We start from the raw sequence: 24559 nt of genomic DNA on the forward strand, positions 1-24559 counted from the left end.
TAGAGATGTTGTTGTTTAGTCGTGTCCAACTCTTCGTGACCCCCTGGACAAGAGCACACCAGGCACTCCTGTCTTCCATGCCTCCCGCAGTTTGGTCAGACTCATGCTGGTAGCTTCGAGAACGCTGTCCCACCATCTCGTCCTCTGTTGTCCCCTTCTCCTTGTGCCCTCCATCTTTCCCAACATCAGGGTCTTTTCCAGGGAGTCTTCTCTTCTCATGAGGTGGCCAAAGTATTGGAGCCTCAGCTTCAGGATCTGTCCTTCCAGTGAGCACCCAGGGCTGATTTCCTTCAGAATGGATAGGTTTGATCTTCTTGCAGTCCATGGGACTCTCAAGAGTCTCCTCCAGCACCAGAATTCAAAAGCATCCATTCTTTGGCGATCAGCCTTCTTGATGGTCCAGCTCTCACTTCCATACATCACTACTGGGAAAACCAGAGCTTTAACTATACGGACCTTTGTTGGCAAGGTGATGTCTCTGCTTTTTAAGATGCTGTCTAGGTTTGTCATAGAGATCTGCAAATGCTGTTTGACTCTTTCCCCCTTTATCAGGAATGGGAAGATTTCATTCTGGCGCTGTCCGACGCTGTCCAGCAGCAGATGGTTGAGAGCCACGTCAATGCCTTGCAGGACCTCTCAGAGGCAGCAAAAGGTTTTGTCCTGGAGAAAGCAATCAGCGCCATCCAAGGAGGTGAGAGTTTAGGAACCAGGCCTGATAAACAGTTCACTTCTAGTGGATTTGCTGTGGGGAGGGAGAGGCTTAAGAAATGCCACACATGCAAGTGAAACCAGAGTTCTCCAGGATCTGCTCAGCTTCTCCCAGGAGCAAGCTATTCAGACTAAGCAGCCAGTCCTAAGAGAGAACCAGCGTAGGGCCTCCAAGATCCCTATTAGCTGCCCAGGTCACCTGGTCCTCTTGGGCTAGAGGTCTGGCTATAGTTTCCCTTCCCTGCCACAATCAGCAGGAGACGCTATGGAGCAGCAAAGCTCTCAAGAGAGACCTGCGTTCAAATCCTCACTCGGTCACGAAGCACACTGGGTAAACTTGAGTTGTCAATTTCAATTTCTCTCAGTTTCTGTTCTCTTTGCCAAATTTCCTTGTCAGTTTGCAATTTTTTAGGAAAAAAAGCCCACCCAATCTCTTTTTAGCACACATCTCTCCCAATACAGACATTTTTTGTATGAACTTTTGCCTAAAATACATTTTTTTGGCAAGCAATACCCCCCCCCCAGTATAATGCATCTTGATATGACATTTCCACTAATATATGCATTTTTATGCATGTCCTGCTAATAATATGCATTCTGTGCACATTTGTTTGGTTGGAGGCCAACACTGAAAATTTGGAGAAGTGTGAATTTTGAAAGATGGCTGCTTTCGTTTCCTATACTATTTCCACAAGGTGCAAATCAGGTGTGTTAGAACCAAAATGTCAACCAAACCAAATTTCTTCCCTGTCCCTAGAAATGGATCTGCCCCTCCACTTTGCCCCTCCTTGAAAAGTTAAGAAAATGTTGTGAAATAATCCACTCGTTCTTTAATATTCTTTCAGGTGATGCTTATAAGGCCCTGATGTCGCAGGTTAGTGGCTGCTTAGAGGAACAGATTTATTGCCAGATCGCCCAGGAGATTCAGGATGGAGACCGGCGGGTGAAAAATAAGCCAGCCCTGCTGTTCAATCACCTCAAGGATGGAGTGGTACGTAGTTTTGCTGCTTTGTATTCTCAGTTGGGGCAGTGTGGGGCTGACACCCACTAGGGCTGGTAGGGTGGAAGGTGTGGAGCCCAACAGTAGGTGGCGCCAGAGCCAATGACAGGAGAGCAAACTAATTCCCATTTTGTCCTTCTTCCTGCTGACTTCTGCAAGGCACAACAATGATACTTAGGAGGAAGAGGAAAAGGACAGGCAGGGTCAGCCTCTGGAACTGATGGAAGCAAGAGGACAGGGCAAGTGAGGATAGACTGAGGTTGGCAAGGAAGTGCCCCTAAAGGACCCATCAGTCAGATCGTTGGTCCATCTAGCTCAGTATTACCTACACTGACTGGCAGCAGCTCTCCAGTGCTTCAGACGAGTCTTTCCCAGCCCTACCTGGCCAGGGATTGAACCTGGAGCCTTCTGTGAGCAAAACATTTGCTCTAAGCAACTTTGCTATGGTATCCGGTGTTTCAGCTATTGTAGAAAAAGGAGCCTTAATTCAGCCACGTTCAATGAGCCAACTCCTTCCTTTCAGATGACCTTGCTGGAGGAACGGCCGGAGCTGCGAGGGAGGCTTTGTTCTCTTTTTAACCAGCCCTTACCTGCCGATTTGCGTCATCTCACCTGGAAGATTTACCTCTCTAACACAAAGGGTATGACACGTATCAGTTCTCTAAAACAGGCAGGCAAACAGCGAAGGCAAGACCTCCAGATGGCTTGGGCCACCACCAGTTTGTTTTACTCAGTTTTCCCTTCTGTGAAATGGGTTGCTTTCTTCTCCTTTTGGAGGTGCAAACAGTGGTTTGTTATTTGGAATTAAAACCCACCGTCTACCTGGTAAACAATATTTGGACAACTTACTTGGCCTTTGTGGTTAGCAAAAGTCTGGCAATAACATTGCTTCTGTTTGCATATCTGATAAATGGGAACCATTCCTGGTCAGAATGATGGCTTTTACTTTGGCCCCTGACACCCCTCCTGTCTTGTGTTAGATGCTCAGAAAGAGCCAGGTCCCAAACTTTCCCCTTGCCATCCCAGAGATGGACCTTTGGAGTCTTTCCAATGGGAGGTGATCTCTAAGTGGGAAGCAGAAAGCAGCATGGTAGTGTGGTCCTTATGTAGTGACATCTAGTGACAGATGGGCCAGAGCAGGATTTGGGTTCAATGACTAACTGGTAATATTAGAAATGACATCAAAATTGCTTTGCCAAATCCCAGTAAGCTTATCACATCCCCACCATAAATATATGAGGGCATACAACACCATACTGTCACGATTGCATCTCTTTATTTGGTGGCCAGTTTAGTGAAAATGAAACGAAATGCATCAACCATTGCTTTTCTTCTGTTCCTTTTCTCATTCCCAGCAAGGTTAGGTTATCTCTCCCATTTGGCAGCAAACAGAGCCACTTCCCGGAAGGACAGAGAGATCTCTCTGAGGTGCCAAGCCCTGCTGGATTCGGAGCCGACGTTCCGGTCCTTAAAAAACCACAAGGGTAAGAAGAAACCACCACAGGAGTCACACAAAAGTATTAAGGAAGGCTGGAGGTGGGATGGGGGGAGGCGGACTCAATTCAGTTTGCATTTACCAGATTTGCACTTTCTGAAACAATGCATGAACCAGCCTCTGAAGCTGGATCTTCTCTGAATTTTACAACGCAAAGGAGTATAAAGATGCGTATAGTGGGGTGAAGTGCGCATATAAATGCATATGAATTGGCAAAAAATACCATACAAAGCCTCATTGTATTAAGGGAACTTAGTTTGGAAGAAGAAAAAGGTGTGTGTTAGGAAATGTTTAAGAGAAATTCACTCTACAACACTGGGTAATTTTAATGAGGTTTTAAAACAACTAACTAACTGTAGGAATAATGGAGACGACAGGAGGTTGGATGCAGGTGAGCTGTGCAGAACCATGCTGGCAAGCACGCTCCAAGCAAGCTGCCGGCTAGCTCTGCCGAGGCTCCTTTTATTAGCAGAAGTCAACAATTGGAAACAGTCGTGAAACCACCCTGAACTTAACGTATTTCCATCTAAGCACATTGTCAACATTAGCAAATACACGTTTCAGCAGGTGTTTCCCTCAAAGTTCCCCCCCGATACTTGATTACATCTGCGTCCCTGGTCATGCTCCAGCCAAGCTATATGTCTAACAAACAAATTGTGAGAGGACAAAAAGTCAGGGGGAAACCCCTGTTTTTCTAGCCAAGAAGGTCGGGGAAAGCAGGTGTAACACTCCTGGACATACTGTTGCACATCTGGTGTGAGGCTTGCCTTCGCAAAGCAGAGCGTTACCTCCACAACTAGGAGGAGTTTGGATTTGATATCCCGCTTTATCACTACCCGAAGGAGTCTCAAAGGGGCTAACATTCTCCTTTCCCTTCCTCCCCCACAACAAACACTCTGTGAGGTGAGTGAAGCTGAATGACTTCAGAGAAGTGTGACTGGCCCAAGGTCACCCAGCAGCTGCATGTGGAGGAGCGGAGACGCAAACCCGGTTCACCAGCTTACGAATCTAAGGCTCTTAACCACTACACCACACTGTCTCTCTAACTAGCTGATGTAGCAATGTGGAGAACTGAACCTAAGATTGGGAGAATGAGGAACTGACAGTGACTTATTTAGCCCAGAAGAATATAAATGAGTCCTTCTGGATCAGACCAGTGTCCCATGTATCCTGTTCTCACAGTGGCCATGCAGATGCCAGTTTTTGAGAAAAGCAAGTGTTCCTTCCCACATGCCTAAGTTGGGATGAAAGGAGGAAGCCAGTAGAGACCACAAACAAGACCATGTGGCATCAGCCCAAAGCCCTTGAGGCAGAAAGGGTGGTCTATTTCTTTGCTTTCCCTGGCATTTCCAGTTAGCAGAAGCAACATCTCAGTGTGGCTTCATGTATCCATTAGACGCAGATATATATTGGGGATCCGTTGCAAGCGTCTAGTCCTCACGGATGTGGAAGACTGTCCAAGTCCAACTTCACATGAGTGTGTCTGCGTGTGTTGTTGTCACAACCAGGAAAAAAAGAATGTGGTGATGAAGAGATTCAAGGGTTGGGCTTGATTTCCAGGTTGCATTTCAGGGTCAGTGCTGAGAAGTGGTTCAATGAGAACAGCCGGCTGAATCTGACCAATGGCCTACCTAGTCCAGCATCCTGTTCTCACAGTGGCCAACCAGATGCCCCAAAGAGAACCCTCAAGCAAGTCCCAAGCACAAGAGCCTTCGCTCTCCTGCCCTGTGGTTTCCAGCTACTGGTATTCAGAATTATCACTGCCTCCGATTGTGGAGGCCAACCATAGCCATCGTGGCAAATAGCCTTTGCCTCCATGAATTTGCCTAGCCTTCTTAAAACTACAGTGGTACCTCGCAAGACGAATGCCTCGCAAGACAAAAAACTCGCAAGACGAAAGGGTTTTTTGTTTTTTGAGCTGCTTTGCAAGACGATTTTCCCTATGGGCTTTCTTCGCAAGACGGAAATGTCTTGCAAGTTTGTTTCCTTTTTCTTAACACCGTTAATACAGTTGCGACTTGACTTCGAGGAGCAACTCATAGCACGCGGTGTGGTAGCCTTTTTTGAGGTTTTTAAAGACTTTGGTGATTTTTGAAGCTTTTCCAAAACTTTCCCGACACCGTGCTTCGCAAGACGAAAAGAATCGCAAGACGACAAAACTCGCGGAACGAATTAATTCCGTCTTACGAGGCACCACTGTATCTAGGTTGATGGTCATGCTGTGGCAATGAGTTCCGTATATTAACTATGCACTACTTTTCCAAAAACCTCTCCTTAGTTGCCACACAGTGCCTGAGGAATGTGCTTTCTTATTACCACAAGCTTCAGGGCACCTCCACACCTCTGCGAGACCAAGATTATTTCCTGCCCGTGCCTCTCTTGCAAGTTATTCTGGATTTGGGCTCTTCCACCAGCTCTGTGGAGTCTGTTTCTGCCCTACTAGTTGAAGAATTTACGTCTCTCAAGAAGCTGCATCCTCAACTTGTTAGACTCTCCGTCTCCGTCCAGGTATCTCCACCTCTCCACCCATTCATATAGGGTTATAGGTAAAGGTAAAGGGACCCCTGACCATTAGGTCCAGTCGTGGCCAATTCTGGGGTTACGGCACTCATCTCGCTTTATTGGCTGAGGGAGCCGGCGTACAGCTTCCAGGTCATGTGGCCAGCATGACTAAGCCGCTTCTGGCGAACCAGAGCAGCGCATGGAAATGCCGTTTACCTTCCCGCCAGAGCGGTGCCTATTTATCTATTTGCACTTTGAGGTGCTTTCGAACTGCTAGGTTGGCAGGAGCAGGGACCGAGCAACGGGAGCTCACCCCTTCGCGGGAATTCGAACCACCGACCTTCTGATTGGCAAGCCCTAGGCTCTGTAGTTTAACCCACAGCGCCACCCGCGTCCCTTATATAGGGTTTTAGGACACCCCAATTCCTGCTGAGCTGTGCATAGGATTCCAGCGGCCTTGGCCATCAACCAAGGTCTCCCCCTCTCCGCAAACATCTGGAGGGCAGCAGATTAGGAAGCCTGTTCTATTAAATTAAATTTCATTTAGAAGAGCTAATCCAGAATCCAAATGGCACCACTAGGCTTTAAATAAGACTCTCTTGATTAACTATTTGTGGCAAATTTCTGTCTAGGATCCTTCCCGGCTGAGCGTAGTGGAAGAAGTTGCCTCCCTGCTGGAGCAGAGAGACAGAGATCTGGCAAGGTTCCTGGAGAGCGTTTATGCCCAACCAGGTAAGTCTGCTTTGGGGCACCACCTCAGTAATCCTGTCCCTATGTTGTTGTTTAGTCGTTTAGTTGTGTCCGACTCTTCGTGACCCCCTGGACCAGAGCACGCCAGGCACTTCTGTCTTCCACTGCCTCCCTCCTGTCACTATAGGGCAGCCTTTCTCAACATGTGGGTCCCCAGATGTTGTTGAACTACAACTCCCATCACTCCTAGCTAGCAAGGCCAGAGCTCAGGGATGATGGGAATTGTAGTCCAACAGCATCTGGGGACCCACAGGTGAGAACCGCTGCTATAGGGGCATTTCTCTTCCTAAACTTTGGGTGCATGGCTCCTGCGCAAGGTACTCCATTTCATCCTCAGCGGCTACTGAGCATGTTGACTGGCAAGTCCTGGAGTCCTCACCTTCTTAGCGTTCCCCCTCTATTTTTGCTTTTCACCTGCAAAACTTGGGGTTTCCCTGAGCTGGCTTACTCCTCCCTTGAGTGTGGATGGTGGTTTCTTAGATGCCTAAGTAACATCACTCACCTTCGAACACTGAAAATAAAAGGACCACCAGTTCTGTATAAGCAAGCTTAACGTCTCTTGGCCACTTTATCCTAAACAAAGATTTGGGATTAGAGGGGAAAGTCCTACTTTCATGATGTTCCTGCTGATGTGAATGCCTTCAGAGCCAACTTCTATAGAAGAGATGGGCTACAATTCACACAGATCTCTGGGAAGAGAGATTGGTGGCTAAACCACTCTGGGAATTGTAGCTCTGGGTGTGGAATACGAGTTTCCTAGCAACTCTCACCACCCTTGACAAGCTACAGTTCCCAGCGTCATTTGGGGGAAGCCATGACAATTGAAAGTAGTAGAAAAAAGACAGTCACGGAACTGAGAAATTGCACAAAACAAATGAAATACCATGAAAATCCCTGAAACGAGAAGTAATTGACTAGAAATATTATCTTATGAAAATAAACTAAATAATAAAAATCAAAAGGTTTAAGGAAAAAAATGAGAAAAACCTAAAACTGAACAAAGCCTTAATCAAAAAGTTTCAGGGGGAAATTAGAAAAACCTAAAATTGAACAAAGCCTTAACGGGATGCCGGCAACAAACTTCGTTTCACTGAACTATTCAGTTTCCTCAGAAGGAAATAGAAAAATCATAAACCTTAAATGACCAAAATTGAAAAAAATCCATAAGGAACCGATTTCAGATGGTTTGATTAAGCCTTTTTGATTAAGGCTTTGTTCAATTTTAGGTTTTTCTAATTTTTCCCCTTAAACTTTTTGATTTTTATTATTTAGTTTATTTCCACAAGATAATATTTCTAGTCAATTACTTCTCGTTTCAGGGATTTTCACGGTATATCATTTGTTTTGTGCAATGACAATTGAAAGTGGCACCACCAAACTTGGATTTGATATTGAGAATTGTTCCGTCAGCTGCTCTGAGAGCCTCTTGGCACTACAAAGCGGGATGTAAGTGCTGTAAATAAATAATCATCATATACTTGTGGAATCCCACATCTTTGCTGCTTTCCAGAGGAAGACTCCAGAGACGCCTTACTCAAGGGGCTGAGCCACATGATCCAGCCGGCTATTGACACTCTGTTTGCTGGTGAGATACACTTCTTGGCATACCCCTCCCCCCCCCAAAAAAAAGTGATCCAAAAAAAATTGAACCTAGAGCTGAGACCGCCAAAAAGGTGTACCACTTCACACGTCCCATTGTTAAACTTGTTGTTGTTTAGTCGTTTAGTCATGTCCGCCTCTTCGTGACCCCATGGACCAGGCACTCCTGTCTTCCACTGCCTCCTGCAGTTTGGTCAGACTCATGTTTGTAGCTTCGAGAACACTGTCCCACCATCTCGTCCTCTGTCGTCCCCTTCTCCTTGTGCCCTCCATCTTTCCCAACATCAGGGTCTTTTCCAGGGAGTCTTCTCTTCTCATGAGGTGGCCAAGTCTTGGAGCCTCAGCTTCACGATCTGTCCTTCCAGTGAGCACTCAGGGCTGATTTCCTTCAGGTTGGAGAGGTTTGATCTTCTTGCAGTCCATGGGACTCTCAAGAGTCTCCTCCAGCACCAGAATTCAAAAGCATCAATTCTTCGGCGATCAGCCTTCTTTATGGTCCAGCTCTCACTTCCATACATCACTACTGGGAAAACCATAGCTTTCCTAGGTTTGTCATTGCTTTTCTCCCGAGAAGCAGGCGTCTTTTAATTTCATGACTGCTGTCACCATCTGCAGTGATCATGGAGCCCAAAAAAGGAAAATCTCTCACTGCCTCCATTTCTCCCCCTTCTATTTGCCAGGAGGCGATGGGACCAGTGGCCATGATCTTCGTTTTTTTGATGTTGAGCTTCAGGCCATATTTTGCGCTCTCCTCTTTCACCCTCATTAAAAGGTTCTTTAATTCCTCCTCACTTTCTGCCATCAAGGTTGTGTAATCTGCATATCTGAGGTTGCTGATATTTCTTCCGGCATTCTTAATTCCGGCTTGGGATTCATCCAGTCCAGCCTTTCGCATGGTGAATTCTGCATATAAGTTAAATAACCAGGAGGTTAAATAATTGGGGGGTTCAGGACCACCAAAAAGGTGTACCACTTCACACATCCCATAGTTAAACTAATGACTTCATGCCCTGCAAAGCATAGCGATGGTCACCAGCTTTAAAAGAGGACTAGGCAGTTCATGGAACAGGATAAGGCTGTCAATAGCTACTGTACAAGTCACAAGGCTCTGTGCTTCCTCCTCAATCAAAGGCGGCCATGCTTCTGAATACCAGTTTCTGGAAACCCCAGGAGGGAGAGTTGCTCTTGTGTTTGGGGCCCTGACTGGAGATTTCCTACTGGGGCATCTTCTTGGACACCGTGAGGATGGGCTGGTCCAGCAGAGCTCTTCTTTTGTATTTTGATTCTGTCGTTCCTCACCACAGCAAAACCCCTCATAGTGCACCTGTATGTTAGAGAGAGAGAGAGAGAGAGACTTAGGAAGCTACTGCCAGGCGATCTAGCTCATTAATGTCTGCACTGACTGGCAGCAACTCTCCAGGGGTGCAGAAGGAAGACCTTCTCGGTCCTACCTTGAGATGCCAGGGGTTGAATTTGGGACCTTCTGCATGTTGGTTATTTCGCAGATTTGTTGGGCTGCAGAAGACGTGCTGGGGAGACCACACATTCAAGAAACACAAAAGAAACTTTTGCTTGGTTTAATAACAAATAACAAAAACTCATTTTACATTAAATTTCATTATATCAATAAGTGTAACCCATCCACCAGGGTACAGTGGTACCTCAGGTTAAGTACTTAATTCGTTCCGGAGGTCCGTTCTTAACCTGAAACTGTTCTTAACCTGAAGCACCACTTTAGCTAATGGGGCCTCCAGCTGCCGCCACGTCGCCGGAGCACAATTTCTGTTCTCATCTTGAAGCAAAGTTCTTAACCCGAGATACTCTTTCTGGGTTAGCAGAGTCTGTAACCTGAAGCGTATGTAACCCGAGGTACCACTGTACTGAGAGAGCTACATGCTGCTCTTTATATACTATACCCAACAGCTTAATTAACATAACTTAACAGCATCTGCTATACTGATTCACAGCTGTAAAACTAGGTCATGTTATTTGCTCTGGACCTTAAAGACATACACATCTTGCGAAACAATAATGAAACCTAAAATTTAAAGAAACCATTCAACACTGCATACAAGGTAGATGCTCCACCATGAGCCACAGACCTTCCAAAGTGTTCGTTATGCCTCAGGGAAGCTGGTGAGATGTTCTTCAACTTTTGCTTTGTTTGCAGGCTACTTAAACATGGATACTCTGTTGTACATCTGGGACCAGATTATCCTGGGACTGGAGCGGCCGTCATACAACTGTCTCCCTGTGTTCACCACCATTTTTGTCCTCCTGCTCCGTGGCCGGCTACTCACATGTCAATCCGTATGTGCAGCCTGATGAAATCTAATATTATAATAATAATAATAATAATAATAATAATAATAATAATAATAACAACAACAACAACAACAACAACAACAACAACAACAACTTTTATTTATATCCCGCCCTCCCCAGCCAAAGCCAGGCTCAGGGCGGCTAACAACAATAAAATAATGCGACATTCTAAAAACATTTCATTATAAAAATTAATTAAAATCAAATTGATGGCAACCATTAAGCAAAATTCTGTGCAGATTGCCAAAGGAGGGAGTCAGGCTGTGCCCTGACCAAAGGCCTGGTGGAACAGCTCTGTCTTGCAGGCCCTGCTGAAAGATGTCAAGTCCCGCAGGGCCCTAGTCTCTTGTGACAGAGCGTTCCACCAGATTGGAGCCGCAGCCGAGAAAGCCCTGGCTCTAGTTGAGGCCAGCCTAACCTCTCTGTGGCCTGGGACCTTGAGGATGTTTTTATTTGAAGACCGTAATGCCACAGCTGTTTTACAAAGCATTGTTAGAGTTGTCCAGCAGAACCCCTGATGGGGACCTTGTGCAGAAATGAATTCTCTCCTCCGCAAGAACTGAGTTTCAAAGCTTTGCTGCAGAACAGATTTAATAAGATAAACGTTCCAAAATAACCAAGCAATGGGGTTCAGTCCTTCATGCTGTTCAGTAAACTGTCCTCTCTCTGGTCCCAGGGGGAGATCCTAAGCTTGTTCATCACTGCAGAACTTCTCTGCAACCGCTGCTACTAGCCGTCACCAACAAACACACACTGGCTTCTCAAGTTTCCAGTTCCAATATAAGGTAGTTTAGCTCATTGAAATGGAAAGATGCCAGCCTTCTCTGACGCTTTTGCCAGAGTGAAACTTCTTGGCCACTGTAAACTTCCCTTTGCAGCATTTTAAATGCAATGCATTTAAATACCACATTTTATGTACATTAAGCATGTAACTTCAACAAGTATTGCATTAAATGCTGGAATAATATAGAATTGGTCTGGACAAGAATCAGGGGCGAATGGGGATACATCCTAAGATTATGGAATGTTGTTCCAGTGGAGATCTGTCCATCTGTATGTGGGGGAAAGCTGTAGCTCAGCGGAAGAGTAATTGCCTTCATGCAGAAGACCCCAGTTCATTCCCTCATGTCTTCGGGTATAGCTGGGAACAACTCTTGTTTGGAACCCCAAATGCCTTTTTGGGGAGTACATCCTACAAGCAGGGAGCCACCACTGAAAAGGTCCTGTTCTTGTGTCACCACCCTCCAGAAATTCTAACATTCCTATGACTTTCTTACTTCGCCATCTTTGCATGTACAATCATACCTTGGTTTTTGAACAGCCTAGTTCTCAGACGTTTTGGCTCCCGAACGATCAAAACCCAGAAGTGACTGTTCCAGTTTTCGAACATTCTTTTGAAAGCTGAATGTCCGACCGGGCTTCCGCGGCTTCTGATTGGCTGCAGGAGCTTCCTGCAGCCAATCAGAAGCCGTGCTTTGGTTTTCAAACACTTTGGAAGTTGAATGGACTTCTGGAATGGATTCCGTTCAACTTCCAAGGTATGATTGTATTATCTGTTGTTTAGAATATTTCTTCTAAACTCTGCCGTGGATTGAAATTTTTGCTTTTGTGTGGCTTTGTTTTTAAAATTGTTTTAACGGCTGCTGCTTTTTTGGGGGAGGGGAGCAAAAGCCCTTCTGTTTCTAAGAGGATTTTTGTTGGCCATACCTTTGTGGCTCCCCGTGGGTGCCCCACCAGCCACCATTGAGCAATTTTACCTGCTCACCATCCCTGCCTTTTACTGCAGCCAGTGGAATTGGAAGCAACACTGAAAACCTGGGGACCGTCTCTGCTTGTGCAAGAGTTCCAAGACATGATGGGGAAACACTTCTTTGAAGATTTGTACAGCCAGTTGCTTGGAGGAAACAAGGAACCCGCCCCGATCCATGACCCTACCCAAAGTAAGGCCTTGACGGGCGTCTTCTGCTCAGGCTCACTCCTTCCTCTCAGCCTCAAAACATTTACCTGTCAATCAATCAATTTATTATTTTTATTTATTCAGTTTGTATACCGCCCTTGATCTGAGAATCACAGGGCAGTTTGCAACATAAAAATAGAAAATGAGAACACAATATACGAAAGAAAGAAAGAAAGAAAGAAAGAAACCAATAACAGTTAATAGAAGAAAAATAAATATCAATCAATAAGTATATTGTGCTAGCCAAAGGCCAAGACAATTACCCGTATTTTTCGCTCTATAAGATGCACCAGACCACAAGACGCACCTAGTTTTTGGAGGAGGAAAACAAGAAAAAAAATATTCTGAATCTCAGAAGCCAGAACAGCAAGAGGGATCTCTGCGCAGTGAAAGCAGCAATCCCTTCTGCTGATCTGGCTTCTGGGATAGCTGTGCATCCTGCCTTCGCTCCATAAGACGCACACACATTTCCCCTTACTTTTTAGGAGGGAAAAAGTGAGTCTTAGAGAGCAAAAAATACGGTACATTACAAATACCAAAATACAAACACAGCAGTAATACAGCAAACGTTAATGATATAGGAGAGAAAAATCAGATGTGCCATCAGCTGACTTGAGATTAAAAGTCTGAGTTCCCAAAACAATTTATAGCAATATGATCTAACTTTCTCTTCCTAATTTTTTTTGCAGCCAGCCTGAACAAATACATTTTCCCCACCTTTGTCCCCCAGCAGGTGTAAGGCAACAAATTGCAAAGCAAGATTTTTAAAATACAAAACAATTAAGTTTTTTTTAAAAAAGCAGCCAAATAATAGCCATAATAAAAAGTATGCAAAGCAGCCAAGAGAGCAGACCCAAAGGCTTGGACTGGAGCAGAAGGCACCCCTTTGTATCATCCAGAATGATCCCCCAAGCCTATCACAGTATTTTACATACTGCCTATTACGTTCTGTCTCCAGGCAGAGCCAAAGTTAAAAATATAAAACCGCAGTAAAATGATAATTGTTCCATCATAGCAGCAAGCCACTGAAGCAGTATACAAGGTAAGAAGGAAGAATTAAAAGCACACATGCTCTCTCTAAAAAAAAATAAAACCATCTCAGCAACTATTGTTTGCAAAACAGCTTGGAGGTATCATTTACCATGAAGCAGTATATAGGTTTTGTTAATAAATAAATCAAATTCTCTCTTCCCCCCACCCCAAGCTCCAATCAAGCCATTTCTGCAGACGCGCAATTAATATTTCATAAAATGACTGGGTCACTCCAGGGAAAGCGCTTTTAAACTAAAATGCCTTTGGCAGGGGCCAAAACATCACAACACTCTAATATGGGCTACGAATCCCTGCGACGGGGTGAGCTCCCGTTGCTCGGTCCCTGCTCCTGCCCACCTAGCAGTTCGAAAGCACGTCAAAGTGCAAGTAGATAAATAGGTACCTCTCCGGCGGGAAGGTAAACGGCGTTTCTGTGCGCTGCTCTGGTTTGCCAGAAGCGGCTTAGTCATGCTGGCCACATAACCTGGAAGCTGTACGCTGGCTCCCTCGGCCAGTAAAGCGAGATGAGCGCCGCAACCCCAGAGTCGGCCACAACTGGACTTAATGGTCAGGGGTCCCCTTTACCCTTACTGATTCCAGAAGGCTGGCGCTGCAACACTAACAAGTTTGGTTTCTAAGACCTGCTAAGCTTGGGCACTTGTGGGAGGCATGCATTATTCTCAGCAATGCCCAATCTCTTGAGGTGTGCATCTGCCGGAATGGGGTAAAGGGGGCGAGATGCATAAAATTCATCTGATAATCATCTCGAGGACACCTGGCATGAAACTCTAGTGGTGGGGCGGGGGAGAAGAGGGGAGAGAGCTTCCAGAGTGCACAGGTACATTTTCAAAACATGCTGGAATTTTATCAGCTTTTGTGCCTGTCATTCCATGTGTCATTCAAAGGTATGGGGCAGGATAGCCGATCATAGCTGTCAACCGTCCCTTATTTGGCAGGAAAGTCCCTTATACCAGCACCATGTCCCGCTGCTGTCCCTTATTGATGATGTCCCTTAAATTTCCCGGGTTTCAAAGGAAGCAGCTCCTCTCCCTCCCTCCATGCCGTCCTGGGAGGAGGGAGGCTCCAACTGTGTTGCTTGGCTGCGTTGCTCACCCAATAAGGAGTCTAAGAACGACTGGGGGGTGGAGCTTGCATGCCTTGTGCTGATCAAATCGGCCGCGTTGCCTGGGGACTCGCCTTTGCTCAGCGCTTCCCAGCAGAGAGGTGACGGTGGTTTTCCTTGCTGCATCCCCATTGCCGGGTTGCTGCGCTGTGGGAACCACCGCTTGAGGCTTCGTTTGGCTGCTGGCTGGGCTTTCTGCCTTTGGCTCGGAGGGGCTCAGAAGTTGAACATACCTGTGCTTGGAAAATCCCTTATTTTGGCTGCTGATCCCTTATTTTTGAGGCTTCTGGTCCCTTATTTTCAAATCTGTAAGTTGACAGCTATGTAGCCGATTAACATTCATTATTTCTCTTTCCCTCCCACTTTGAGCTTTTCCTCCGTGGCGCTACAGAGGTTTCCAAGCGGTACCACCTCCAAGGACAAGGCCAGAAGACAGGAGGCAAGCAAGGTGCTTAAGGGGCGTCCTCTTGCTCCATGGCCCCATGAAAGGCACAAGGGAAGGGGGTGGGGCTCAGTATCCTCAGCACCTCCAGGTGGGGCTGGAACGGTCCCCTGCCAGAACCCCTGGAGAGCTGCTTCCAGTCAGTGTAGATAATACTGAGCTAAATTGACCAAGGGTCTGGCTCTGTTCCTATTTAAATCAGCCCACAGTTCAGAACCATGAGGACTGGGATCTTGTCATTTTGCCTCACTTTGCCTAACTGTAGAGCTGACCAGCCCTGGCAAGGACCCAGAACGTACCTAATGCTTTTTAATCCTTTTTTGACAACAACAACAACAACAACAACAACAATAATAATAATAATTTATTTATACCCTGCCTATCTGGCTGGGCTTCCCCAGCCACTCTGGGCTGCTTTCAACAGAATATTAAAATACAATAGTCTATTAAACATTAAAAGCTTCCCTGAACAGGGCTGCCTTCAGATGTCTTCTAAAAGTCTGGTTGTTGTTTTTCTCTTTGACATCTGGTGGGAGGGCGTTCCACAGGGTGGGTGCCACTACCGAGAAGGCCCTCTGCCTGGTTCCCTGTTACTTGGCTTCTCTCAACGAGGGAACTGCCAGAAGGCCCACAGTGCTGGACCTCAGTGTCTGGGCTGAATGATGAGGGTGGAGACGCTCCTTCAGGTATACTGGACCGAGGCCATTTAGGGCTTTAAAGGTCAGCACCAGCACTTTGAATTGTGCTCGGAAACGTATGAATGCGCGCTCGTGTCATTCTGGTCCTCTCCCACTCCTTCGGAGCATCGGAGGCATTTCTGAGGCTCGCCTGAGGGCACGGAAAGACGGGGAGGGAGAATATGTACAGCAAACAGGGCATGTCCTGATTTTCAGAGAGGAGCGCCAGTTGTTGGAAGAGCAACGCCTTGAGAGGGCAGAACAGGAACAGAGACTTCAAAGGTTCAGAGCGGAAGAACAGAAGAGGTAAGGCTTTTCCTGTCAGCAGCATTTACAGTTACCCACATTCTCAGCTAATAAGAGTCCCCACCATGGCATCAGTCAGCACCCCAAATACTCTTGCCCCATTCTTATTTTTAAATCGAGGGGTTGCTTTTTTAATTATGGGGGGGGGGGGCATTCCTTGGTTGAGATGTTGCCCGTTGTTGCTTTGTGGGATGGACTGCATTTCTATCCATCTTTTATTTGTTTGAAAATGCATATAAGTGCTTGGGGGGTGGCAGGGAGCTCAGAGCACCCCAGTTTTTCATTTCTGTGAAATGGGTATCTTGTGGTGTTTCTTAGATTTCCAAATGTGCCAGAAAAATTGAGCCGAGAGGAGAGGTGGTACTCTGCTAAGACTCTGCTCCCGGCTGTTTTAACCATTCCACTGAGTACCCTACAGAGTAAGGGTCAGGAGAAATTGGGCACCCATATCTGATTTAATTTCCTGGGACTTTCTCTGCAACATTTTTTTTTAATGGACTTGCAGGCAACAAGAGATGAGATTCCTGCAGCTTTTAGAGGAGAATAAGAGAAAATTTGAAATGCAGAAGGTCCATTTGGAAGATCAGCTGTCCCAGGTATTTCCTTCCAACCGTGGAATAAAGATTAAGAGAAACACAATCAATTTACGTAGACGGTTGAGGTGTCCTGGAGAAAGGGGGTGTGCCAACCCCACTGGCTTAACCGTGGACACCCCGGGTGGGCCACTCTGTTCATTACTCTCTCTTGTCCTCTCAGTTCCCCATCTGTAAATTGGGTCTATTAAGGGCACAGCCTCACATAATGAAACATGAATCTGCATTAAAAAAACATAATTGCATTGTGCAGATTAAGCTGAGCTGTATCATTTGAAATTTCATAGCTGCACTCACTAGCATAGCTGGGGGGCGGGGGGTGTAATAAAAAATTTAAGGTCTTATATATATAATAAATGTTCATAAATGTACCAACCAAGCACAAACATAGATATGTGGACCACATGTCTGGAGCAGCTCAGGAAGACCGTCCTGAAACCATTTTGACTCCCAAACTGACATAATGTTTTCTCTGCAAGGAGGGAGGGGTTGAGGGAACTTTCCCATTGTCTCAGGAATTGGGTAATCACCATCTCAAAGGAATGGCCAGACTACCAGGAAAGGCAATCAGATAAGGCATTATCAGATAACCTGGCAGACAGGAAAAACAACAACATTCAAATTTCTGTTGTAGACCGCCTTTTCTGTGATGTAGGTATGATGTTTGTGAAGGATGGTCTTCGGTTACACCCCTTCTGTGATGTATGTATGATGTATGGAGGAGTGGTCTTGAGCTCCAGGGCAGGGATTTTAAAATGTCTATATAAGGGCAGGCACACCTTGATTCTGGGTCCTCCTCCATCCTCCTGCGTGTGACAGGAAAACCCTGTTGCAACAGTTTTAATAAAGATCAGGCTTACTAGCTGCTTTGCTTCTCAATAGTCTCTGGTTGGCCTCTGTTATTTTCTCCTACCGATAGGGAGCCCACTTAAGGACTCTACACGGGCTCTTGGATACCCCATAAGGGGAAAAGGGTAGATTTTGTTTACAACAGGTGCACTGGGTGGCTACTTACCGCAGGGTGTGTGCTACAGCGCACCCGAGCCACGTGTCTCTCCTGGGAGTGTCACTGTGGCTCAGGCACCTGCAGGCACCGGGGCTTGCATCTGCTTGCTGCCTCCCCTTCAGCTGGAGGGTGGTTGAGGGGGAGGCGGGTGGGCTGAGCAGACTCCAGGTTCCTTGCAGTATGCCCTGCCCTGGCTCACCTCACTCCAGGCACCTGAGCGGCTAGCTATGCCACTGGCTGCACTTGAGAGGGAGAGACAACCAGGCCTAGAGTCTGGGGAGCTGGAGGACTCTACTACTTTGCCCTGCATTTGGATGTTGAAGAATGATGAGAGCTAGGGACACTTCACCTAGAGGCAGAATAGGACTGTACCACTAGATTGCTAGACTGGTGACTGGGAGCGGCTGCCGAGACCATATAACACCAGTCTTGAAAGACCTACACTGGCTCCCAGCACGTTTCCAAGCACAATTCAAACGGCCTCGGTCCAGTATACCTGAAGGAGCGTCTCCACCCCCATCAGTCAGCGCAGACACTGAGGTCCAGTGCCGAGGGCCTTCTGGCAGTTCCCTTGCTGAGAGAAGCCAAGTAACAGGGAACCAGGCAGAGGGCCTTCTCAGTGGTGGCACCCACCCTGTGGAACGCCCTCCCACCAGATGTCAAAGAGAAAAACAACGACCAGACTTTTAGAAGACATCTGAAGGCAGTCCTGTTTAGGGAAGCTTTTAATGTTTAATAGGTTATTTTATTTTAATATTCTGTTGGAAGCCATCCAGAGTGGCTGGGGAAACCCAGCCAGATGGGCAGGGTATCAATAAATTATTATTATTATTATTATTATTATTATTATTATTATTATTATTATTATTACCACCACTTTAGCCTGCATTTGGGCACTCAGGAGGCAGGAAAGTGAAGTATAGTCAGTGTACAGCAGTACCAATTCAGCCTCCATTCGAGCACTCAGGAAGTATGAAATCTCTCTCCCCCCACCTCCAAAGTTTTAACAACTACAATTTGGCACCTTTCAGGAGAGACAGGTCCGCTACGAAATGCAAATGAAGGCAGAGGAGCAGATAAGCAGGCTGCAGGCTGAAATGCACAGACTTGCTGTGGACAGGAAGATGGTAATATTTTATTTTTCAAAATGAAGTTTTGTTTTAATGAGCTCACCCACTGCTAACTACTAATGCCCAGGGAACTTGTAGACGGAAGCAAGGCAGTCCACTGTGATGGAGCTGGTTTGCCCAATAGCCTGGAGCTGGGTGTTTCTATACTGGAAAACATGCATCTGTTTTGACAATCTTGCTCACTGTCCCTGCCATGGCAAATGATCAAGTCAGGCTCTGGCTAGCAAGCCTGTCTGTGTTCCAGCATCCTAGACTTCAGCATTTTAACTCCCATGCCTTGGGTCTTAAAACAAACTTGGGTGCCCCAAGGAGATCCTGTCGCTTACGCAGATTTTAATACTTCCATATTTTTCTTGCAGCCTTCACCTGACACCTATTCCGCTGGAAGGTAAGGTTCTGTCCAGGCGTGCAAAGGTACACTCCGCAACTTAGAAACATAAAGTCAGAATGTGCCCACAGTGATCCCAAAGGGAGGGGGCAGCATAATTCTGTTGACTTTGGCAACAGGCCTGCTTCCCTTGCATCTGAGAACGGGTGCCTCCCCTTCACAAATGGGCAAAGGGATTTGTAAAAGGGCTTTGCTTTGAAGACTTACTGAGCACCTGATTTTCTACTTTGCAGTCTCCTCGCCCCTGCACCTTCCCTGCAGTCCCAGACCCCATCTCAGACTTCCCTGCCTCATTTTTGCCTGTCAGACACAGGTTAGTAAAAAGCATTTGCGGGTATTAATCAGGTGTTTTTGAGATTTGCTATTTGATTCCAACACTCTCCCTAATTGCCAGTGGTGAACAGGAATCACTTCCAGCCAAGCAGGCAGGGAAGCTTATTAAACTGACAGATAATTGGATGTGTGCTTTAGATGCTAACGTGCCACAAATGAACAGCATAGGCCTGTGAAAGCAAAGAGGCCTAGCAATTTTTGTTCTTGTTGACCAATAACTTTGCATATAAACATTTGCAAATCTGAGATTGAAATAACTCTGGATACAGGCAGCGGCGTAGCGTGGGTTGTCAGCACCCGGGGCAAGGCAAGTAATTTGCGCCCCCTAACCCCTAACCTGCCGCCGCTGCCAGCTTCTTCTTGCTGCTGCCTGGGCTGGGGTATTTACGGTAAGGTAGCCACGGCAGCGGCGGCAGGTCCGTGTCAGGTGATCTGAGGCGAGTTGCCGTGGGCGCTGCCGCCCAAACGATGCCGCTTGCCCGGAGGAGGGCAGAGAGGCGAGGAAAATGCAACATGGCCCAGCAGCTGCAGCAGCGGCGGCGGCGGCGGGGCTGTGAGGAGGGGCTGCCTGGCGCGCCCTCCGCGGCCCTGACGCGCGGGGACCGCGGCGAGCGCTGAGAGCCGCTGCCAGCTCGTCGGTTCCGCGAGACATGGGGCTCTGCTACAGCCTGCGCCCGAGGCTCTTCGGTGACTCCGGAGGCGGCAAGCGCCCCCCCCCGATGTTGCACCCGGTGCGGCCGGCCCCCCCTGCACCCCCCACGCTACGCCACTGGATACAGGCAACCTACTGGGCAAAAAAGCAGGATGTAAGGTTAAATAGATTAATCACATCTCATAATTTGGCTTTTGCTTTTCAACCTTTCACAGTTGCTGCACATCAGAAACACAAAACGGCCGATGGAGACACCATTGCCTTCAAACTGCTGAAGCACATGATGGAGGCTGCCAGCTCAAGTAAGCAGAAGTTGTCTGTAAAGCAAATGCTGGCATCTATGGAACTCACTGCCACTGGATGTTGCTAATACAGTGGTACCTCGGGTTAAGTACTTAATTCGTTATGGAGGTCCGTTCTTAACCTGAAACTGTTCTTAACATGAGGTACCATTTTAGCTAATGGGGCCTGCCGCCGCCCCGCGATTTCTGTTCCCATCCTGAAGCAAAGTTCTTAATCCGAGGTACTATTTCTGGGTTAGCGGAGTCTGTAACCTGAAGCGTCTGTAACCCAAGGTACCGCTGTACAATGTATTTTTAAAATGAGCTCCTTCCCTCCCTCTCCCTCTCTTTCTCAAATAAAAACAGAAGTCAGGCTGGAAAGGATAAAAAAGTAACAGCCAGTAGCCAAAACTGACTGAGACAAAACACGCAGCTGTATGCAAACGTACTTTAAGTTAATGCAACTAAAATTGAACATTATCAAGCGACACATTCCCGGGGGATAAAATGTGCCTAGGAGCAGGGACACACATACCGGTTTATAAAATAACAAACAACACAGTGCAGATTGTTGTTTTTCACCCTTTCTCGTTTTCCTAAAACTTTATTCAGGGTCAAGTTTAAAGGCTTTGGGGACGGAGGCACTGGAGGCTGATCCACTGGGGCAAAAGGGGAACTGCCCCACCAACCTGTTGCCCCCACCTCCCTGGCCTCTTACAACCAGTCCAGGGGGGTTGCCTTGCCTGCCCCCTCCCTCCTCCTTAGTCTCAGTGCTGTCCCATGTAGAACTGAGCAGGGAGGAAGACGCGGACAAAACTAGAATTAGTCACTGGCGCTTGCTCTGTCTGCCTTGAGGCTCCTCACCCTCCTCCCACCAGCACTCGTGATGCTCCCTTCATTCTCTTTACCCAGAAACGTCTTAAGGGACCCCGGGGCGCTTGTGCTGTCACAGATCACAGGCAAGGAACACAAAATGTGTGTGCATGCATTGGGCAGCCTGGAGAGCGAGGCTATCGCCATTTTCATGGAAGATAAGCGACACCTTCTGGTCAGAGATGCAACTATTTCAGCACAATACTCCTTGGTGGAAGACTTGGAGATTTTTTTGAGGGTTTATGCTTTGCAGAAGTGGATCCAAACTATTACCATTTTCCATCCTACTAACGTGTCTGTGGGCTGCCTGGGATCCTACAGAGGTAGCATCAATCTGCCAGGAAAGTTTCCAGTTTGTAATCTCCATGATCCAGGGTCACCACCCAAACCTGCTGCACTCGTATTGCCTAAGCCAGGGGTTAGCACACTTTTTCAGCAGGGGGCCGGTCCACTGTCCCTCAGACTTTGGGGGGGGTCTGGACTATATTTGGGGGGGGGGGATGAACAAATTCCTATGCCCCACAAATGACCCAGAGATGCATTTTAAATAAAAGGACGCATTCTACTCATGTAAAGACACCAGGGAGGCCCCACAAATAACCCACAGATGCATTTTAAATAAAGGGGCACATTCTACTCATGTAAAAACACGCTGATTCCCAGACCGTCTGCGGGCCAGATTTAGAAGGCGATTGGGCCGGATGCAGCCCCCGGGCCTTAGTTTGCACCCGTTATCTCCTAATAGCAGATTTTAGAGACAAAGCATAGGGGCCTCATCCACCAAGACCATCCCTGTATTCAATCTGAAATTGGAATGAGAAGCTGGACCGTACTAGTTACATTGTGACTGCCTGAGCCACAAACTAGCTAAGTGAGTGTGTCATAGATTTAAACAGGTTGCAACCTAGGTGTCCACTACCCAGAAAGAAATTGTTTCTTTTAGTTGTTAATGGTTCGAGCACCGAGGAAAGGGAACGCTTGGATGCAGCCACAAGGGAGCATATTCGGGACTACAATGAAGATTACAAGAATGCAAAGGTATTTTGAAGCATTCTCTCATTGCCTGCCTTTTATATTTTTATGGTATGGTCCAGCAACAGAAAGGAACAGAGCCCGGCTGGACCAGGCCGATAGCTCATCCAGTCCAGCGTCCTGTGGCCAAGTAGCCTGAGAACAAGGCCTAACAGTAACTCTCCACATTTGTGATTCCCCAGCAATTGGCATTCTGTGTCTGACAGGATAGGTGGAACACAGCCATCGAAGCTAGTAGCCACTGAAAGCCTTAAACCTCCACAGATTTATCCCATCTTCCCAATGCATTATTAGGAGGGCCAAGAGGGGAAAATTATTCCAAGATTTGTCATTTTTATAGGGATAAAAAGCATGACATACTAGGGGCTGCCACCCCGCTTGCTAACCCCAAATACCCCTTTGCCCTTCCCCCACACTGGACCAAACCTCCCTCCCTCCACGCTTCACCCCTGCCCCAAGTTCCACCCATTCTTAAAGGTGGGAGGCATTTCACAGCACCTCCCTCCCTCCATTAAACAGCTCGCCTGGGCTGGGCAGGGCAGCTGGCCATTCCAGTACTTTATGTAACGATACATCATGTATATAAAAACGTTTTTATATATTAGGGGCCTGTACTTCCCAGCTGGCCTGTACTAATCCAACTCCCCCTTCTTTGCCCCACTGACAGGTACCATCCAGGCCTAACTCCTTCCCACAGCCTTCCTTCCCTAAGGTGTGGGGAATGCTTTTCAATGACACACACCAGGCAGGCAGAAAGTTGAGGACTGCAGAGCATATGGATAGTTAAAAGCTGCTCTAAGGGCCACACCTCTGCTTTTCACTTTCTATACAAGCCACATGAGCGCTTGCGACAGCAACTGCTGCCAAAATTCTGTTTCTTGTTGCCTCCATAGATTGAGATGTTTGGTTATGAAATCAGCGAAGATGAAATAAACAACATCCCAGAAGCCAGAAGGAAAGACGTGAGAAACAAACTAGAGCAGGCACTCAGACGAGGGGCAGAAGCTCGTTACATGGCAGCCAGAGGAAGGGGCTTACCGGCGTTTATTACCCACATGGATGTGTTGTGATTGGTGTGCCTTTGTTACACAAGCAAAGCCTTTGGAATCCATAAACCTGGTTAATAATCTGCTACTGAGCATTGCTTTTATCAAGTGCATTGTGCTACAGGTACACCTCCCACTGAGCAAGTATTAGCCTCTTTGGCTACTGAAGGAAACGTCCTCAGTCACCTAGGGCAGCAATGGAGAACCTAATTAGGCCAAGCCATGTGCACACACCCCCCCCATGATCCAATGGCATGCGAGACACCAGAGGTGGGACAAGGAGTTTGCAGACACCACTCTGCCTTTGCCTGTGTGGTGTAATAGAAAAGGCAAGCAGGTCACCTGACCTAATTGTGAATCCTCCTGGGCCTCCATCTGACACTGCAGAGCACCATTGAAGTAGACAGCCTTTATTTATAGTTGTGGGTACGTATTAAGTTACATTTGGCGTAATGTGGAGCTTGTGGTGTCCTAGTGATGTAGATTACAGTAGATTTTCACACACAAAGTTTGACCCTCCATTGTGACAATTGCATACTCGACCCAAAATGGATTGTTGAACCCTGAAATACCGTGTCAAGATGCTCTAGAAGTGTGTTATGAATGGTTGGGTCTTTAACCACAGCAGGTATTACCTACCAGAGCAGCCAAATTTGTTTAGGATGGGAACTGCCGTATGCAGTGTGCTATTACTGGAGCTATTTTTAAAGGACCTTATCAATTGCATGTGCAAGCCCTTAATGCTAAATGGTACATTACATACCATTTTAGATCAAAGCCTCTGCAGTTACTTATCACTCAGTTCTACATGTTTAAATAAAGATGAAAACAAGCAACTTCCTAGCATAAACAGAACATTTGAGTGGCACCAAACTAAAGAAAAGCTGTGCCCCTAGTTTTGTCCTTGCCAGCATTGTAGAAAGCTCAAGCTACTAAGGTGACTAAAATACAATTGCCAGAAGTCATGGCAGTTGTAGGAGGTACAGTTTAATCAGTTTGAGCTCTCTAGACTCCCCAAGATTCATATTCTGTACTCTAAGCTTACACCTGTTTTTACATGGCAAAAAGTCTGGTGCTGTGACTTCCATCACTGCAGTTATACCTCATGACATGTTTAGTATCAGTTTATTTAGGATTAAGTTGCAGAATCCATGTCAACTTGCACTTAATTTTGGTTTCTCTTGTATATGTTACCTTTGATTTCATTCCCAGAACCTTACAGTTACAAGTTACAACAGCTACAGTGTACAAAAACTGGGAGAAAAGTATTATTGAACACTATACTTAATCATTCATGAGAACTACAAAG

At 46.7% G+C, this 24559-nt stretch overlaps 1 protein-coding gene across 1 annotated transcript; it reads left to right on the top strand.

Moving 5' to 3' along the window:
- Positions 1–159: 159 nt before the first annotated feature.
- LOC114585819 (uncharacterized) lies at positions 160–23338 on the top strand. The gene is made up of 18 exons (XM_077919594.1): positions 160–691; positions 1554–1699; positions 2232–2349; positions 3064–3192; positions 5482–5711; positions 6338–6437; positions 7966–8040; positions 10225–10364; positions 12166–12319; positions 14861–14939; positions 15827–15916; positions 16422–16512; positions 18547–18642; positions 19005–19033; positions 19267–19346; positions 20234–20320; positions 22116–22210; positions 23098–23338. Exons 1-18 carry the CDS (start codon positions 523–525, stop codon positions 23272–23274), a joined length of 2085 nt encoding a protein of 694 aa, XP_077775720.1. The 5' UTR covers positions 160–522; the 3' UTR covers positions 23275–23338.
- Positions 23339–24559: the final 1221 nt, after the last annotated feature.

The sequence above is a fragment of the Podarcis muralis genome, chromosome 15 (assembly GCF_964188315.1).
Source record: "Podarcis muralis chromosome 15, rPodMur119.hap1.1, whole genome shotgun sequence".
NCBI classification, from domain to species: domain Eukaryota; kingdom Metazoa; phylum Chordata; class Lepidosauria; order Squamata; family Lacertidae; genus Podarcis; species Podarcis muralis.